Source organism: Trachypithecus francoisi, unplaced genomic scaffold (assembly GCF_009764315.1).
Source record: "Trachypithecus francoisi isolate TF-2019V2 unplaced genomic scaffold, Tfra_2.0 Lachesis_group18, whole genome shotgun sequence".
NCBI classification, from domain to species: Eukaryota; Metazoa; Chordata; class Mammalia; order Primates; family Cercopithecidae; genus Trachypithecus; species Trachypithecus francoisi.
The window spans coordinates 1,509,457-1,528,945 of NW_022681463.1; the positions used below are offsets into that span (position 1 = coordinate 1,509,457).

The following is a 19,489-nucleotide window of genomic DNA, read 5'->3' on the forward strand; positions in this document are numbered from 1 at the left end:
TCTTACTATGGCGTTTACAGCCATGAAAATGGATGGCTGTCTGGATCTCCAGTAACGATTTATCGTGATGATGGTAATTATGTTGTTAAGGGCATGAAACACCAGGTTCTGGGGAATGCGTTTCTGGGTGGAAGTGTGGGGTGGCCACTGGCTTCCTGGCTGCGTGGTTCTCCTGGTTCTCTTGTTTCTAGCAGCTGCCCACGCCCTGAGGAAACCCCCACCTGCCAGCGAGTTTCCTTGGGGCGGCCACAGCTATGCTCAGTTGCAAGTTCAGGTCCAGGAGTGAGGGGTGCACTGGCAGGTGGGGACGCACTCCTATGGGGTCAGGGGTGTGGGTTGGGGCCGGGAGGGCATCTTCAGCCTGGAGGGGGAGGGCGGTGGCGACTCAAACCGAGAAAGGCAGCAGAAGCCGCCGGATACGCCACCCGGCAAGTGAGACTGGGGAAATAAAGCCCCGCCCTCAGCCCCGCCCCGCCCGCCCGCCCCGCCCCTCCACCGCCGCAGTCAGCTCCTGCAGGTCAGAAGCCTCCCGGGGCGGCAGGAGCAGAGGGAAGAAGTGTCCGGCGTGGGCCGGCCCTGGGCGGCGTGACCGGCCTTCTCTGTCCCCGGTCCGCGGCCCACAGCGCTGCTGCCGGTGGGAACTGTCAGTCACGCCGGGCTCCCAGCCGCAGGGCCGTGGCCTGCGGGACACCGGGGCGCAGGTGCCTTCAGGCTTCCAGGCGCAGGGAGGCGGCCTCTGCCTGGGCTCCGCTGCCGGGCGCTGCACCCGCGGAGCACAGACCGGAAACTGTGGCTCCCGGCAGATGCGAGAACCGGGAAATGCGCGGGGCCGGCTCGCTGCTGTCAGTCAGGAGCATCGGGGTCTCCGCCCCCCATCCTGGGCCGCCCTCCTCTTCCCGCTAGGCCTCCGCCTTCCTCGGGGCAGCTCTGGTAACACCACGTCCCCCTCCATTTGCCCCTCCAGCCCCTAGAGACTCTCTGAGGCTTCCCAGTGGGGTGGGGGTGCAGTGAGACCTCCATTCATTTCTTCTTCTTTTTTTGAGACGGAGTCTCGTCGCTCTGTGGCCCAGGCTGGAGTGAGTGGCGCGATCTTGGCTCACTACAAGCTCCGCCTCCCGGGTTCACGCCATTCTCCTGCCTCAGCCTCCCCAGTAGCTGGGAGTACAGGCACCGCCACCACGCCCGGCTAATTTTTTGTATTTTTAGTAGAGACAGGGTTTCACCATGTTAGCCAGGATGGTCTCGATCTCCTGACCTGTGATCCGCCCACCTCGGCCTCCCAAAGTGCTGGGATTACAGGCAGGAACCACCGCACCCTGCTGAGACCTCCATTCTTTGTGTATAAATCAGGTGGTCTGCAACTGACATAAGGTAAAGTTCACTGTTTAGGTGTAGCCTTCAGCAGCGTATGCAGGTGTGTAGACAGCACCACAGCTAAGATACATTCCCCCAGCCCAGAACACTCCTTCGGGGTGGATTTCCTACCCTGGCCCGCAGCCCCTGGCAGCCACTGCTCTGGGGCCTGTTCCCACCATTTTGCCTTTTCCAGGAGGCCACGAGCATCAAATCCTGGAGGGACCCTGCCCTCTGCCACTGCGCTGGTCCTGCGCCATGTGGCTGTGAGCCAGGTCGCCCTCCCCACTGCCCGTGGGTTTCCGTCATCCAGACGCACCTCAGTGGCCTCATCCACTCGCTGGATTGTGTCTAATCCTCAGGAATTATGAATAAAGTCACCATACGCATTCTTGGGTAGGTCTTTATGTGGAGAATGTTTCTGTTTCTTACTCTGAGATAAATACGTGGGAGTGAGGTTGCTGGGCCCACTGTAGGGTGTGTGTTTACTTTCATTAGAAACTACCCAACCGTGTCTCCAGGTGGCCGCCCAGTCCGCCTTCTCTCCAGCAGCGGGTGAGAGCAGCAGGTGTTTGTACCCTGCCCGGCCCTTAGGTCTGAGTTTTTATTCTCTAGTTAACGTTTCTACTCCCATAGGTGCGCACTGTCTCACTGTGGTTTTGATTACGTGTCCGTGAAGAGCGGCATTGAGGACTTTTTATGGGCTTAGTGGCTGCTCTATTCCTTCTTTGGTAAATTGTTCAAATCTTTTGCCCTTTTAATTGGGTTGTTTTCTTCTTATTTTTTAGAGTTCCGTGTATTCTGGATACGAGTCCATCACAAGAGTGCTTTGCAAATATTTTCTTCCTGTTTGTGACTTGTGTTTCATTTTCTTACCATTGTCTTTGAAGAACAGAAGTTTTAATTTTTGATGGTTCAGTTTATCACATTTTTTTCTTGTATGATTTGTACCTGTGGTGTCATGTCTAAGAAAGTCTTGCCTATCCCACAGTTGTGGCAGTTTTCTCCCAGAAAGCGTGTGCTTTCAGCGTTTACATTTAGTTCCATGATCTGTTTCAAGCTAGGTATCACTTATGGCACAAAGAAAAGGGTTGGGATTCCGTTTTTTCCATGGAGACATCCGTTCGTTCCGGCATCCTTGGTTGAAAGGCGACCGTTCCTCCGTTGATGACTTTGGCACATTTCCGGCTTCGTTGGCCGCATTGCATGGGTCTGTTTGTGGCCTCTGTATTCTGTTCCGTCTGAGGTAGGAGGCGGGACTAGACTCTGGAGGCAGGGCTCGGACACCGGACCAAATTGAGGACTAGCTACGACAGGGATGGGTGGGAGCAGCTTTCCATCAGACACGCCCGCCAGTGCACCGTGTCGGCTTACCATCGCCATGGCAAGGCCTGGAGGTTACCACCCCTTTCCATAGGAACAACCCCGTGACTCGGAAGTTACCACCCTTTTTCTAGAAGTGTCTGCATAATCTGTCCCTTAATGGGCACACAGTTAAAAGTGAGCATAAACAAGACTGCAGGACTGCCCGAAGCTGCCAGCCTCAGCACCCCGCCTGTGGGGAGCCCTGCTCTGCGGGAGTGGTTTCAGAGCTATCACACTGCCGACTCCATAAAACTGTTTTCTTCCACCACTACCTCGTTCTCAAATTCTTTCCTGAGTGAAGCTAGAGACCCTCTGAGGCTAAGCCCCAAGCCCTGCGCCATACGTGTGCTCCCCCTGTCCTCATGCCAGTACCAGCGTCTCGATCACTGTGGCTTCATAGGAGGTCTTACATTGTAGTGTAAGGTCCTCAAATTTGTTCTTAAATTTGTTTTGCTCTTCTGGATCCTCTGAATTGCCATATGTATTTTTGAATGAGCTTCTCAATTTCCAAAATAGTCCCACAGGAATTTTCACTGGGATTATATCGATCTGTAATTCGGGGAGAATTAATATCTTAACAAAATTGAGTCTTCAAAGCCATGGACGTGGTATATCTTGGTGTATCTTCCCACATGCCTGAGTCTGTACAATTTCTCTCATCCGTGTTTTGTGATGTGTTTTCAGCCTACACATTTTGCACATTTAAAAACATTTATTTCTCTGTGTTTTATGTGTTTAATGGAGTGGTCAAAGATTTCTCAGGTAGTCCACCAAAAGCACAAACCTAAAAGCATAATTTTGTGAATGGTGCTTTTTTTGTTTAATTTTCATGGTCATTGACGCCTCCCTACTGACTTTGTATTCTCTGTTCTTGCTAAACACACCAACTAGTTCTATTGGCTCTGCTTGTAGATTTTTTTTGTTCATTCTATGAATAAAGGTTTTTATTTCTTCCTTTGGGATCTGTATGACCTTTGTTTTTCCTCGTGGCCCCGGCTGGGACACAGGTGGGGTCAGAGCGAGGCACGTGCATCTCAGCCGCACTCCGCGTCTCGGCCACACTCCCCTTCTCGGCCGCACTCCCCGTCTCGGCGGCTCTCGCTGAGTGGTGTCCTGTGGCTCTTTCCCCTTTTTCTGGTCCTTCGGCAGCTGGTTCCCCATCTGATGCCCTCCAGACCCCTGGCTCCTCCTTTCTGAACGGGCCTGGCCAGCACAGATGCAGCAGAAGAAAGTGACCCTTCTGGCCTCTTGTGGTGAGAAGGCTGCCGCCTTTGCCCAAGCGAGAAAGGGAGGCCCAGAGTGTTCGGTCAACTTTCTGGTGTGACTCAAATAGGTGGGGACAACCCTGTGGATTGGGCACATCAGAGAAATTTCAATAGACGCCGTGGCCTTGGGATCAGGCATTCTCTCAGGTCAGCGTCTGGAGATACGAACGTGCATGCTTCAGACGCCCGTATGTCCCCATTGCTGAATGTGGCTGGCTTCTAGAAGCAGAGGTTGGGGCTGGTGACAGAAGTGACCCCACATCGGGAATGAGGTGGCAGGGGCAAGGATCCCTTCTTGAAGGGATTTTAAATCCTTTTGAATGTTGTGGATTTTGTTCTGTTTCTGTTACCTATTAAAAAATTAAGTGAAGTACTTCTAAAAATAAAGACTTGTAATCATGTGCCAGTTACAAGATTCTTTTTTTTTTTTTGAGACGGAGTCTCGCTCTGTCGCCCGGGCTGGAGTGCAGTGGCCAGTTCTCAGCTCACTGTAAGCTCCGCCTCCCGGGTTTACACCATTCTCCTGCCTCAGCCTCCGAGTAGCTGGGACTACAGGCGCCCGCCACCTCGCCCGGCTAGTTTTTTGTATTTTTTAGTAGAGACGGGGTTTCACCGTGTTAGCCAGGATGGTCTCGATCTCCTGACCTCGTGATCCGCCTGTCTCGGCCTCCCAAAGTGCTGGGATTACAGGCTTGAGCCACCGCGCCCGGCCCAAGATTCTTATTCACGTAAATATGTGACTTCTCCCGTCCCAGTTTCAGCTCATAAAAATGTGAAGACACAGTGACATTGCAAGTATTTAAAACTTCTGACTTCAAAACTGACCCTTCTGTCCGGCTGAAGGAGTCTTGGAGTCTGAAGACTTTTCCCTTTTCACTGAAATATGTTGCCCAACTCAGTTTTAAGAAATTTTTACTTTCATGTGGCTTTATTCCTGTGAGACTCAAAACTGAGGTTTGCATTGTGGGGGAAAGGGGAGGTTTAGCAAGAGCCACGCAGCCGTCATCAGAGGAAAGGAGAGAGCGCCACTCGGGACCCTTGAAGTCAAAGGTGGGAGGGCGGGGGGGTGGGGGGGCTGGGAGGGTTGGGGGGTTGGTAGGAAAGTCAAAGGCGCCCGCCCAGGGCTGCTGGTGGGAGGGCGGGGGACGCAGCGGGCCAGGAGGAGGTGTCCTGGCTGTCGTCCAACCTCGTGGTCTGCTCCATTAGAGGCTATTGGGGTGTGTCACTGGGTTTCTCTCTGAGTCTCCCTGGTGTTCCTTCTCCCATGCGTGCCGGGGCCTGTTTTCTGCGCTGGTCCCCTTGGTTCTCTCGCCTGCCCTCAGTGGTGTCAACGTCCCGTGCAGCTCCGGATGGTCTGTGTGTGTCTGTGTGTCAAGAGCTGAGCTGACGAGGTCACCAGGCTGATCATACGAACCCATGAGTGTCTGTGTGCTGTATCTATGTGCGGGAGGCTGTGCAACTGGCTGGCCCTGGTTGTGAGCGGGGGTCCCAGAACTGGGAAGGGGCTTCCTCCAGGGCTGTTCCCAGGGCTGCTTTGCTTTGCAGAGTGGACGGTATGAGCTGCAGCCGACTCCCCTGAGGACACGAGACGAAGGTGCTGAGGTGCACGGCAGGGGTCAGCGGCACTGGAGGCAAACTGTGCTGATTCCACATCTGTCCTTTGGGCACTTGGAAAGCGTCTTTGTGCCTCTTTCCACCTTCCGCACCTCCCACCATGTCCTGTGGCCACGTGGTGCCCCCATCATGTGGCCGACCCTGTGCTGTCCCTAGGGTCTGGAGCTGGTGCTGAGCTGGGCGTGTCTCAGACCCTCTGAGTTTGCAGACAAGTGAGGGGCCTGGCGACCAAGGCCCACGGGCTCTGAGATCAGTCACGGAACGGACCAGTCAGGCTGAGGTCTCGCTCGCTTGAGCCTGTGGGGCAGAGGAGCTGCTGAGGGAAGATGCGTCCTGAGACCTCGCAGGGTGGGGACGCTCACGGAGGAAGGAACGCCGGCAGGAAGGCGGGGACGCAAGCTCCGTCTCCCTGCAGCCCCAGCCTGCTTGTCTCCGGGGTATGCAGACTGGGACCTGCCCCTCCAGGGTCACCGCAGGACTGACTGAGATGGCACCTGTGAGAGGCTGGCGGTGGAGTGTTCCCAAATTTACTAAGGTTGGCCAGCGAGTCAGGCCAAAGCGTGAGACTGTCAGATGCCAGGCCGGGGTTGTTCCGATAGGAGCCTGCGGAGGTTTTTTGAGATGCAGAAATATAAAAGGATCTTCCTTGGAGGAGAGAACCGGGCTAGGCTGTGCTGTCCTGGCGTGAGGCAGGGTGGCTGCGTAGGAGGCCCAGGGAGCGCCTGGAGCCTGTGTTGTGCACAGTGTGCTCAGACCCTGCAGCTGTGGACGCTGCGGTGGCACCGGGGTCTGCCGGGACCCAGAGTTTCTCGCTTCGGTGACTGGACCAGAATCCTTAAGGAGGGTGTGTGTGTCTCTGGGTGCAGAACGAAGACGCGAGGAGTCTGCCAACATTTCCTTCCTCACTCCTGCGCTCGTGTGTGCTTTGCGATGGGCTCAGACGTCACATGTGTGCGACTCCCTGGGAATTCACATGCGTCTGTCGCCAGAGGTGCACGTGCTGCGTGGGTGCTCGCCGTGGTGGGTGGAGTGGTCCGCAGTGCGCGGAGGCCAGTGGCAGGGTTGACGTGGTGGTGCTGCGAGGGGACGCAGGATGGAAGACAGCTCAGTGCCCAGTGCCTGACAAGCCCTGTCCTGCCAGGGATGGGATGAGCATGCGTTTGCCCCACCGTGAGAATGTTTCTGGAATGAGGTGAACGTATGAGCAGATAATAATGGTTACATATGCGAATTTGCACATATAAATCCATACTAGGTAAATGTATATTGTACAAGTATATTCTGATATGTATTTTCATTGGAAGTCTAGCTCCAAAGTCCTAAGCCTGTTTAAGGCACAGGAAATGGTTTAGAGTAGATGTCCCCAGACTTTGGGGCCCACAGAAGTGCCCAGGGACCTGTGGTGGTGCAGATTCCGGCCCACGCCAGAGCTTCTGTTCTCCTCCATCTGGAGAAGGCCAGGAATCTACACTTTAAGGCTCCCCAGGGGCCCCAGAAGGCAGCTCATGGATTACACTTTAGAGGCACGGATTCAGACCAGCCCGTGTCGTGTGGGAAGGTTGCAGCTCATTCTAGCTGTCAGTCCTCCCTGCGAATAACCCGAGCACCCACATGCATGCACACGTGTGTGCGTGTTCACACACGGAAGCTAACTCTAGGCACACATGTGTTTCAAGCTGTGGCTCGCACAGGTGCACACGTGTCTCTCTCGAGGCGTGATGCCGCTGCCTCGGTGGTGTGTGAGGCATGAGGTGTTCATTTGTGAGAACGGGACTCTCGTGCACCCAGCAAGCTCCGACGTGCCTCCCGCCGTGAGAACTGGCCACAGACCACAGTGAGAGTGAGGTGCGCATTGCCGATGGACTGGACGTTCACATCTTCCCAGCGAGGCCTCCCGAACGCCTTACTGGAAGGGAGATGGCGTAGACTTACCCCTGCACCTGATTATTTTGACTTTTTAGTATCAATTTTTAGAGACACAGTATCACCATGCCCGGCTCATTCTTTTTGTTTTGTAGAGAAGGTTTCGCCCTATCGCCCAGGCTGGTCTCATGCGACCCTCCCCCCAGGCCTCCCAAGCGTGGGGATTCCAGGCATGAGCCCCGCGCCCAGCCGGTGCCCCATTCTGAATTAAGCTGTTGGAGATGAGCTGCAGTGATGATGGGCTGCCTTCTGCTCGCAGGCGTCCTGGCTCTGGGGCCTGTGCCTGTGGTGCATCTCCTCTGCTTATGTTGCAGGGAAGGTGGCCATCCAGAAGGAGGACTTGCAGAAGTACCACAACAGGGACACCTGGTTCCAGCTGCAGCACGTGGACGCCGACTCGGAGGTGCAGGTGAGACCTTGGCACAGCCCCGGAAACCGAGCCCCAGGACGCCGTGGGGCCTCGAGACGCGCATGGCTCTGACTGTGGCTGAAGGTGTAGGTCGGGCTTTGGCCTCGACGGTGAATAACCATGAGCCTGCTTGTGCTCGGAGTGCGCCCGGGCTCTGCGCAGGGATTTTGGGTTTTCCTTTGTCATGCACAACTGAGGCAGCCGTAAAAGCCAACATGGTGGGAAAGGACAGGCACACGTCATTGAGGGCCAAGAGAACACGAGTGGGGAAGGGCCGAGTCAAGGTTAGCCCGCAGGGACCCTCGCTTCGTCACGGTTGCCTGGATGGGCTGCTCCCTGACACTCAGCACCAAGAAGGGTCTGAGCGGAAAGAACGTGCTGGTCTCCCGAGTGTCCATTGTCGGAAGTGACCAGGGGCTCACCCCGCCTTGCCGGGACTGTGTGCCGACTGGCGCTGGCCCCGGCCCTGTCCAATGGGAGGAGCTTGTCCCACCTCCCCATGCAAGACCAGGGGCTCCAGTGCTGGGACCCACATCCCAGACCCTTGTGTTTACGGCTGCTATGGACGCACGGTGCCCAGCTGCCCAGCAACAGCTGCTCCAGGCTTGCCTGTAAGAGAGGGAGCAGTGGGAGTCAGTCTGCCCAGCACAAACCTGCACAAGCTCCTGTGGGGTCACCTGAGCCCTGGTCCATGACATGGAGCAGCTGCAAAGGCCACAAGCAAGAGGCACCGTGGCCCGACCCTGGAACCTGGGAGGCTTCCTGGGTGGGTCCTCGGCTGGAACTCAGTGTGTGTCTGAGTGCAGAGTCCCAGCACAGGCCGCCGGGCTCGGAGCCAGCTCCCTCATCGGATTGCTGCCAACGTCCTCTGCAAGCCTCAGTTTCCCCATCTGGGTGGGTTTGTGAAGCAGGCTGGAATGGCATGTGTGCCACTCGATGGCGCCTGGCGCGTTGTAAAGTGGTGGCGGTGACTGTTGTTTCTACACCTGGAGGCTAGCATCCAGGACAAATCCCAAAAACAGGCTCCTTGTGAGAACTTTGCCTGAGACTTCAGCAGAGGCAACTGGGTGGGTTGGATGGAGGCTCCATGCCCACAGGTCCAGGGCAGATCTGGGCCAGGGGACTGGATGGCCTGGTGTCCTGTGGGAACCCTCGTCCCCCGGGAACCCTCTTCCTCCAGGAACCCTCGTCCTCTGTGCTTCACTGGGTCAAGGTCGCCATCTGCCGAGGTCACGGGCTGTGCACACTCCCATGGCCAGCAGAGGGTTCATTCATGAGGTTGACAGTGAGCCCAGCCAGGGGGATGGGGTGAGGCCCTCACCGGAAATGAAGGAGTGGAGCCAAGAGGCCCTGGGAATGGCCCTGCCCTCAGGGACCTGTGCTAATTGTGCTTGACACTTAATTAACTCTGCTTCCTAGGAAAGCGCTGGCTGGGGAACCCACATGTGCTGTGGAAAGTGAAGGACGCTGTGATTACTGCAGAACTAATGACTGTCCTCGCAGCCCCAGAGCACAAGGGCCCCAGCGCGCTGCTCCAGCGGACCCTGGCTTCCCAGCAGAAAGGCGGGGCTTCCCACGTGCTGCCCGGGAGGGAGGCGGGGCTTGCTGACTGGGCCGCTCCGGCCTGCGTGTTCCCCGGCACTTCTATTCTGGGATACCCGCCGTCGCCGGGGTCTCTGAGCAGCAGGCAGAGTGCAGCCTCGTCGTTTTCCTCGGATTCAAGTTTGTTTTTATTGGCAGGTGTAGCTTTTCCTCTTTCTTGCCTTTTTTTTAATTGATTTAATTTTGAAATGGTTATAGATTTATAGGAAGACACCAAAACAGCACACAGGAGTGGCGAATCCCCTCCTTGCCCTGAAAACGGAAGGCCGTGCTCCCTTCTTCCGGCTTCCCCAGGCACCGCCCTGTGCAGCTGGTGCAACACCAACCAGGACGCCCACGTTTGTGCCGTCCACAGACGTTATCCAGATTTCACCAGTTCACAGGCACATGCTTCTGTGTGTGTGTCTCTCTGTGTGTATTCGATGCTATTTTTTCCAGTTTTTTATGTGGTAAAATAGAGACATCATGACATTTACCATTTTAACCATTTAAAATGTCCAATGCAGTGGCACAGTACTAAATATATTCATAATATTGTACAACCATCACCACCACCCATCTCTAGAGCTCATTTCATCTTGCAAAGCGGAACCTCTGTCCCCTCTGTCCCCTGGCTAGAGGTTTATTCACGCGCTTCCATCCCTCCTCCCCCCGGCAGCCCCATCGCACTCTGTCTCTGATGCGGGCCACTCCCCGTGGCTCATGGCAGTCAGCTCTGCCCTCCTGGTCTTCCTGAGGCTGATGTCGCTCTGCACGACGTCCTCCAGGTCGCTTGTGGTATCAGAACCGCCTTCCTTCTGAGGCTGAGGAATGACCCGAGGTGCGAAGCGTGTGCTCGTGGTCTGGTCGCCTGTTGATGGGCTGTTGTGACAGTCATCACGGGAGACTGTGCAACCACCATGAAGATCAGGACTCAGATGTTTCATCTCCATGAAGCTGTAAATAAGAATGCCGCCGGCTGATCTCACGGCTGGTAGACTCTCATAATTAACGCCCGAGGCGGCTGGCATGCCCAGGGCCAAGTCCGGCATCCTCCAAGCCTGCCTCTCACTGTCCAGAACGTGAGGATCCTGGACCGAGTGGTGTCAGTCTCCCAGGATTTGCACTTTATGGAAGGCAAATGTGAGCTGTTGTCTAAAAGGCAGGAGGCAGGGTCAGTGCTCTCAGATGCCCGCTGGTCCCGGGCGGGTGCTGCCCTGCTCACTTCACCGACGCAGTCAGCCCCAACGCTACCCAAAATGTGGCCGTGACGGGGAGCAGGGTCCCTGCTGGACTCCAGCCAACCTTTAAAACCTCAACTCCAGGCTGGGCTTGGTGGCTCGTGCCTGTAATCCCAGTACTTTGGGAGGCCAAGGCGGGTGGATCACCTGAGGTCGGGAGTTTGAGACCAGCCTGACCAACATGGTGAAACCCCGTCTCTACTGAAAATACAAAATTAGCTGGGCGTGGTGGCGGGCGCCTGTAGTCCCACCTACTCAGGAGACTGAGGCAGGAGAATCGCTTGAACCCAGGAGGCGGAGGATGCGGTGAACCAAGATTGTGCCCCTGCACTCCAGCCTCAGCAACAAGAGTGAAACTCCATCTCAAAAGAAGAAGAAGAAGAAGAAAAACCCACAACTCCAGTCTCAGGGCCGCCATTTCATCGTAAGATGTCACAGTGACCATTTTCAGGAAGGCAGGGGGGTGGCACTGCGGCTCCTTGAGTCCCTCCGCTCTGATTCCCAGGAAATGTCCTGTGTCCGGACAGTAAGTGTCACAGATGCGGCCCATGGGGGAGGCCAGTGAGTGCGTCGCAGAAATGGGGGAAACACAATTAAACCTTTCTTGCTTCCTTCTGGAACGGACACTGTTGGAAGGTCTTTGTTAAATCACTTCATGATGCAGCGTTGTGCCCTCTGACCCTCCCCCGACGCAGGGCAGTGTCAGCGTCAGATGCCAGCAGGGGCACTGCCTGTGACAGCGAGGCATCTGCGGTGATCTGGGCGCCTGGGGGGTCACTGAGCTCCTTTATAAGGCGGGCATTCAAGTGCATCTGTGACGTATTCAGAAAACAGTACAGCCCTGCGAGGGATCACAGCAAACCCCCGGGTCCACTGTCCGCCCGAGAGACACCTGTGTGTTTTCCCCCTTGGAGCTTTCCAGTTGCACCATGAAATCAGTGACTGGGGTAGAAATTCCAGCCTCCTGCCACAGCCTCTGGGAATTTTGTGTTTGTGCAGTAGACAGTCCTCTTGGAAGGATTTTCAGAGCAAACAAAGTCATTGTCCGTCGTCCAGGGCCAAGCTTCTACATTTCTCCAGGGTTGCAGGAGGAGAGGGCCAAGGTTAGGCTTCCTTCCTCGTGGCCTCTGTGTCCCCTCTCACCTGCCCACTGACTTTGTCTCCTCTCTGCGGCCGGCGTGGAACAGCCTTGCATCCAAGGCGCCTCTGTCCTGGCTGCTTTCTGGGCCGCTGCCTGCCCAGCTGGGGACGCAGCAGCCGGTGGGAGGGGGCCAGGACCCTGACCTGGCCCCCCACACTGCTCTCTCCCTGGGGAAGGCCTTCCTGAGAAAGATGGATGGGGACCACTGGCTGCTTTTTTAAAATTAACTCTGTTTTGGGGGTAGTTCTATGTTCATAGGGAAACTGAGCAGAGTATGGAGTTTCCATACACCCCTCAGTAGCCCCCGCCCAGGGCCCCATGGGTGACACCGGGCGACACTGCAGCCACGCGGTGTCAGGAGCTCAGCCGTGGTGGACGCTGGGCTCCTTTGCTACGGCTGTGAGTTCGCAGGAGTGCAGTGCCAGGGACCTCGGTGCAGCATCTAGGCAGGTGCCGGGGTCAGCAGCCAGGTCCTCTCGTTCCTTTCCTGTGGGAATTTGTGCCTTTTCCCTTTACTCTTGGTAGCCTGGTTAGAGGTTTATTAATTTTATTGATCTCTCAAGGAATTTGCCTTTGGCTTTGATTTTTTTCTGTTGGTTTCTGATCTGACTTCTGGTTTCTGTTCTTGGGCTCTGGGTTTAGTTTGCTCATTTTCCTCACTCTCCCAGCCCTAAGCTCAGGTCAGGGTTCGGATCTACCTTCTGCTCCAGTCTGTGCGGCCGTTACTCCAGATTCCATCAAACCCTGAGCACGGATCCCGCTGCGTCCCACTGATTTTGATGAGTAACACTTTCATTTCTGTTTATTCCAGAACATTTTAAAATGTGTCTTGTGTTCTCCAATGTGTGTGTTATTTAGAACTGTGTCGTTTAACCTCTAAACATTCTGGGATTCTCCAGCCTGCGCTGGCACCTGCAGATTTACTCAGCAACTTTTCTGGCCAGAGAAAGGGCCTTCCAGGGGTGGATTTTGTTTGTTCCCACTCCCAAATCAGCAGAAGACGGAAGCACACAAGTCAGCCGGTCGGGAGGGATTCATGCTGTAGGAACAGGAGCGGCCTCAGGACCTGATGGTGCCCAGTCAGGTGCCCCTGGACCTGGCCAGGACCCAAGAGAGCACACAGGGGCCGCACAGCCTGCTGCCAGGAGCCAGGAGAGCACACGGGGGCCACAACCTGCTGCTAGGGACCACAACCCCCTGATGCGGCGTGACTCTTCCTGAAGCTCCCTAACAGGAAGCAAGCTGCTTCTGTCTGCGCAGCCTCTTTCTAATCTGAACACTTCTGTCCTGAGGGAGTTTGCGCCTGGCATTTGAGGACGGGATGAAGCAGTGGGTTCTCCGTTACTCTTGGGCCAGGCACTTCCTCCTGTCTTTTGGTGTTCAGGGCACTGCTTTAGCCCGTGGACAGCCACAGAACAGAGCCTGGCATTTGGGGTTCGAGTCTGTGATCCCCCCTGCATTTGTGGTCTGTGTTGGTAGATCTGTTTGGTGAGGGTCTGGGTTTTTGAAAAGCAACTTGGTGGCATATGTGAAGATGCTATTTTTAACTTGTATAAGGAACAAATATCTCTTGACTAATTTTTTGGGTATTGTTTTATTTATTTTTCTTATTAGGTGATTTACCTCTCAAGGCGGGCTAGGTGTCTGGAAGATTTTTGAAGGAACTTTAAGGTTTTTTAACGTTTAGGTTGGTGGGGGCCTACGCGAGGTCCCTGCTCCATCCGAGGTTCTGCACCAGGCCACATGCTGCAGGGCTGCCGTCGGTTCTGCCGTCCACATCTTAGCACCACGCATTCTGCCCCTCCCTCCCGCCCTCCCACAGGAGTGACAAGCCCTGGGGAACAGGCCCTGGCCTTGCTGGAGCCTCAGGAGCAAGAGCTCAGGGCCGGGCCAGGCAGAGCTCCTGATGCATGGATGAGTCTGTGTTCATTCCATCCATTCAGCACCATTCAGGCTGGAGCAAATACAGGGACAGCGGCATGCACAGATAGGCACACACAGCCACACACACACACAGGCAGACACAGTCATATGTACACACAGGCGGTGCACACACCGGCAGACATCCACACACAGTTGCATGTACAGACAGGTCAACAAACACGCATACACAGCTGGACACACACAGTCACACGCGCACACAGAAGGACACGCACACAGCCACACACTCACAGACAAGAAGACACACACACAGGCAGATGCACACACAGCTGCTCACACACATAGTTGCACGCACACACAGGAGGACACAGCCACACATACAGGCAGATGCACACGCAGACAGGCGGACACTGACAGGCAGACACACACACACAGTTTCATGCACACACAGGCAGATGCACGCAGCTGTGTGCACACAGATGGACACACATACATAGTTGCACGCCCACACAAACACATAGCCACATGCACAGACAGGCAGACACACAACTGCATGCACCCAGCTGCACACAGGTGGACACGTACACACAAGCAGATACAGTCACATGCACACACAGGTGGACACACAGTCACACGCACACAGGTGGACACAGCCACACAGACGGACACACAGTTGCACACAGGTGGACACACAGCTATACATAGGTGGACACGCACACACAGCAGCACAGATGGACACACATAGTCGCATATATGCATAGGCAGAGACACACACAGTTGCACACACCCAGGTAGACACAGCCGCACACACAGGAGGACACACAGCTACACACACACACAGCACAGATGGACACACACAGTCCAATGCACAGACGGACACAGGTGGACACACACACAGGTGGACATGCACACACAGCAGTGTCCACAGATGGACACACACAGTTGCATGCACAGACAAGTGGACACACACAGGAGGGCACACACACACCACAGCGTGCTTATACAGGTGGACACACACAGCCACACACACAAACCGCACACACACATAGGCAGACAGACACACAGTCGTACTCACAGATAGGTGGACACACACCCACAGCTGTGCACACAGACCAGTGGACAGACACAGCAACACGCAGAGACAGACGGATCCGTAGAGACAGGTGGACCTGCAGGGCAGCCTTGCTGTCTGTTCTACTGGAAGCCCCCATGGGCCTTGCTCTCTGTGTGAGCTCTCCCAGGTTCCTGCGGCTTCCATGCGGCCTCCCGCGGGGAGGTAAAGGCAGGCAGTGGCCCTGGCTCACGAGAGAGCTGTGCTTCCCCTCTGCTTTGCCCCAGCGGACACACGTGAGCAGCCTGCAGCGTCAGCATCTTTGGGGGGCTGCTTCATCTCCCACACGGTTGGACCCCTCACTTCTGAGGCAGCGACCTGCTCTCAGCAGAGCTGGGAGCCTGGGCAGCCACATGGGGCCGAGCGGCCAGGCAGGCAGCTCTCCTGAAGGAAGGCCACGGCTGGGACCCTGCGTCCCGGGGGCCAGACGTGCCCGTCGGCTGCGGCAGGGCGGAGCCACCTGCTCCCTTTGCCCTCTAGGCTTTCCCTGGGCTGCGCGGCCTGTGGGAGCGCCACAGTGCCTGACACCCCGTCCTCGTGCCTTGCAGGGCAAAGTGCACCTGGAGCTGCGGCTGAGCGAGGTCATCACAGACACTGGGGTCGTCTGCCACAAGCTCGCCACACGGTAAGACGCGTCCTCGCCAAGGACTGAGCACACGGCACGTGGCCCGTCTGGCTCCCGAGGCGCATGCAGGGGTTTTCAAACCAACGCAGGAATTTCCAGAGCCGGTGGCTCCCCAGGATGACGCTGTTTAGAGGTTCTGGCCCCCCCAGGATGACGCTGTTTTAGAGGTTCAGGCACCGCAAGATGACATTGTTTTAGGGATCCTGCCTCCCAGGATGACGCTGTTTTAGAGATTCTGGCCCCTCAGGATGATGCTCTTTTGGACGTCCTGCCTCCCAGGATGACGCTGTTTTCAGGGTCCTGCCCCCCCGATGACACTGCTTTAGATGTCCTGTCACACACTACCGGCGTCCTCACTAAAGCACATGCTCACCTTAGAGGTGTTGTTTTGGGCTTTTGCGAACGGCCGGCGTGATTCAGTGTCACACCGAGGCAGAGCAGCTGGCGTGGGCCCTCCCTGCCTTCCAGGGAGGAAACCGCATCTCACAGCTTGAACTCAGGCCTCCTGCCTGACCCAGAGCTGTCTTGCCATTTGCCCGGGGGTCCGCGCTCCCTCCTGACGCTGCCTCTGCTTCTCTCCTCAGCATCGTCGAGTGCCAGGGCCTCCCCATCGTGAATGGGCAGTGCGACCCCTACGCCACTGTGACGCTGGCAGGACCCTTCAGGCAAGTGGCCTCACGTCTCGGGTTTCCGTTCTGGTCCTGGGGGGCGAGGGTCCAGCTCTGAAATCACGAGGCCACCGCCTCATTTGGGAGGAGGCAGGAGGTTGTGCTTTGAGGTAGAATATGTAATTTTTACTTCGTTTTGTTTTCTTTATTGCTCCAAACCTGCTTTGTAGAAAACGAAGCCTTCGTGCTCTTCATGCTGGGTATTTTTGTCTCAGTAAAGGTTCGGGATTTGCATACCATCTGGAGTTGGAGAGGAAGAGAAATATTTATGAAATAAATAAAGGCAATAAGTGACTTGTGCATTTGAGAGCTCGGTTTTAGGACTGAGAGACTTGGAATCAGCAGAGTGGCTCTAATCCCAATCCTTTCTCTCTCAATAACAGATCGGAAGCAAAGAAGACGAAAGTAAAGCGGAAGACCAACAACCCCCAGTTCGACGAAGTGTTTTATTTTGAGGTTGGTATCTTTGTGGGTGAACGTCAAGTGCAGGCTGCACCCGAGACACGTTGGCGGAAAGTCTGGATCAGAAGCATCTCAGTTTCTTCCCTCTAGAAGTTCCTTCCAGAGAGGAGCCAGCCCCGCCGGCCTTGCGACCCGTGGCCCCAAGACCTTCCCTCCTCTCCCGAGAGACAAAGGCCTTTCGTTGTCTCCCAAACTGGCCCAGATTTGAGTTAAAAGATGACAGGTTAATGCTTTCCAAGTTACCAGGACTTTGGGGTTTTTTGTTGTGTTTTTGGCTGCTCCGCCCAAGTGTCCCTGAGCAGGCGGAAGGCTTGTTCCAGTGGAAATAGGCAGGGTTTCAAGCAAAGGAGGAAAGGATTCAGACACAGAGATCCTCTCAGAACATGAAGCACCAAAATCCGTGAAAAGGAAGGTGCAAGGGCTGTACCCGGTAGAGTGGGACCCGCTGTGCGGTTTGGGGACGGCTGCATCTCGTGGAGTGGGGACCTGCCATGTGGCCAGCGCGGTTTGGGGACGGCTGTCTGCAGGGAACTTCCCGTGCACAGGCCCTGGAGATGTGAGGATGGATGAGGCCTCTGTGGCAGGAGCATGGCCAGTCACGCCTGAGGGGTCAGGCGGGCTCCCCTGAGCCATGATGGCTGAGCGGGGCTCGATGCATGCAGCTCTGGGGGGACCGTCGGAGAGTGGACCTACCAGTCTGAGCAGGACCCACGGGCACTGCTGAGGCTCAAAAGGGCCCCACAGGCAGAGGTGGGAACTTGGTGTCCAAAGCCAGGGCCAGGCTTTCAGGGCCACAGTGAGGAGGGCTTTGGAGGTGGAATCTGTTCTCTGTCTCAAACGGAAGCCGTCACTTAGAGACAGGTGGAGAAGGTGGTTTTGCCAGAGCAAGGGAAGGCAGGGAGCTGCCAGGCTCCCAGGGGCAGGCTGGGCCCTGTTGGCGGCACAGGAGGCGTGCGGCATGGACTGAGTTCCAGGTGGCGGCTTCCCCTGCCTCGGCTGCTGGCTTGGCTGCCACACGTGGAGCTGTCATACACACAGTGGGGTCGTTGGCTGCCACATGTGGAGCCGTCATACACGCAGTGGGGTAGAGCTCGCCCACTGCCCGGCCACACCCGGGTGCTCATCACGCTTGCAGGGTTCTCACACCGTTTCTACCGTGTGCACTCCCATTTCACTCTGTAAAGACATGGGTCTCAGCCTACTGGAGTAATTGAGTGACCACAGACGGTCTGAAAATCGTGGTCTGCATCACCACCTGTGGGGCTCCAGGGAAGGCCCAGAGCTCGCTGACCACTGCCGTGTGGGACCCATGGGCCCTACTCTTTGGGGTCTGTGACCTTTCACTCCATCTCCACCCTGTCCTTAGCAGCCGTGGGCCTCGTTCACCAGAACCCTGTCTCTTTTGGCTTCAGCTGCTTCTGACCCAGCTGGAGGCCGAGCCCCGGGGAGGGAGCGTGTCCCCCGCAGGCTGTGGTCAGACGGCCACCTACCAGGAGCAGACCCAGAAAAACAGATGTTCTGTTTCCATGGGAAGCAGTGTCTGTACCTTTTTCTTCCAGGATAACAACTGACACATTAAGGCCCTTTAACTCTCTAAATGAGATTAAATAATCTCATAAATTTGGTAGGAGCTGCTTTCATTCACTGAACAGATGTGTCAGGTGCCAGCACTGTGCTGGTGATCAGCTGGTGATAAGATGTGGGAGAAAACAGAGGAGTCCAAGGCCACCACACCAGGCCAGCATGGGAGGGACGCAAACAGACAAGCCCCTACAATAGCTTCCGACCTGCTCTGCAGAGAGGACGTGAGGCAGGGGCACTGGGGGGGACGCTTCCTGGAGGAGGCATTGCCTAACCTGCTCTGCAGAAATGGTATGAGGCAGGGGCGCCGGGGTCTTCCTGGAAGAGGCATTGCCTGACCTGCTCTGCAGAAAGGGTGTGAGGCAGGGGCGTCAGGGGCTTCCTGGAGGAGGTGTTGCCTGACCTGAGTTTTATGAGATGGGGAAGTTGGGGGGAAGCAAATTTGAGGACAGTGGTGTGTAGGTCAGGAAGGAGGAGGCGTCAGCAGCCTTCAACCCGAAGCAGAGAACTGCCCCTGCGTGATCTTTGCCTCAGTTTACCAATCAGGAAGTGCAATCTCAGAGGTTAGGCAGTTTTAGCAACATGATTTTGGTGTCAGACCCTGCATCAGAACTTCGAGCTGAGAGCTCCTGAGCCAGCATCACTGCTGAGGCCTAGAGAAGGTGGGGCAGGGAGGGAAGCTGGGCAGGAGGGAGCCCTCCTTGTAAACGCGGGTGACCTGGTGCATGGCTGATGGTGGTTAAATTGGAACTCGAGGTGGTAACCGACTGTGGTCTCCTGGAGCCCGTGGGGCGGCCTCCTGCTCTGCTGCAAGGACCCTGCTGGCTGGCGGCGGTGGGGGGCGGTCCCAGAGCCTCAACCCTTCACTTCTTCACTCTCTTACTGTTCTAAGGAACCCACGGTGCAGAGGCGTCAGGAGGAAGGTAGCAGCGTCTTGACTTTCCACCATCTGACGCTCCCCAGAGTGCTGGGGTCTGTTAGGGGCTGGCGAGTTTCAGGCACCACAGGCCTCACGCTTTTCACTTCCTGTTGGCAAACAGAGCCTTGAGGTGGGGCCGCGGGAGGGCAGCGCTGGCTTCGTCTCCACGGCAGAGGGTGTCCCTCCCTCCCTCACAGGGTGGCAGGCCCAGAGCAGGTGCAGGTGAGGGACGTTTATGTCCCCAGAGCCCGGCCCCCATCAGGAGCCGCTGGGAGACCCCGGCCGTGGCTGTGAACAGCCCTGGGGCAGGTCTCGCCTGGGTCTGCCCCTCCGGGGGCGCTGTGCGTGGG

At 56.2% G+C, this 19,489-nt stretch overlaps 1 protein-coding gene across 3 annotated transcripts in view; it reads left to right on the forward strand.

Moving 5' to 3' along the window:
- The window catches only part of RASA3 (RAS p21 protein activator 3), a 122,129-nt gene that overhangs the window by 66,142 nt on the left and 36,498 nt on the right, over positions 1–19,489 (forward strand). For all 3 annotated transcript variants that reach the window (XM_033177109.1, XM_033177107.1, XM_033177108.1), the window contains 4 exons: positions 7,835–7,929; positions 15,433–15,509; positions 16,094–16,174; positions 16,561–16,633. Coding sequence is in view for 2 of the 3 variants with exons in the window: in XM_033177107.1 (XP_033032998.1) it covers positions 7,835–7,929; positions 15,433–15,509; positions 16,094–16,174; positions 16,561–16,633 (326 nt within the window). In the remaining variant the exon portion in view is untranslated. The remainder of the gene's footprint in view (positions 1–7,834; positions 7,930–15,432; positions 15,510–16,093; positions 16,175–16,560; positions 16,634–19,489) is intronic.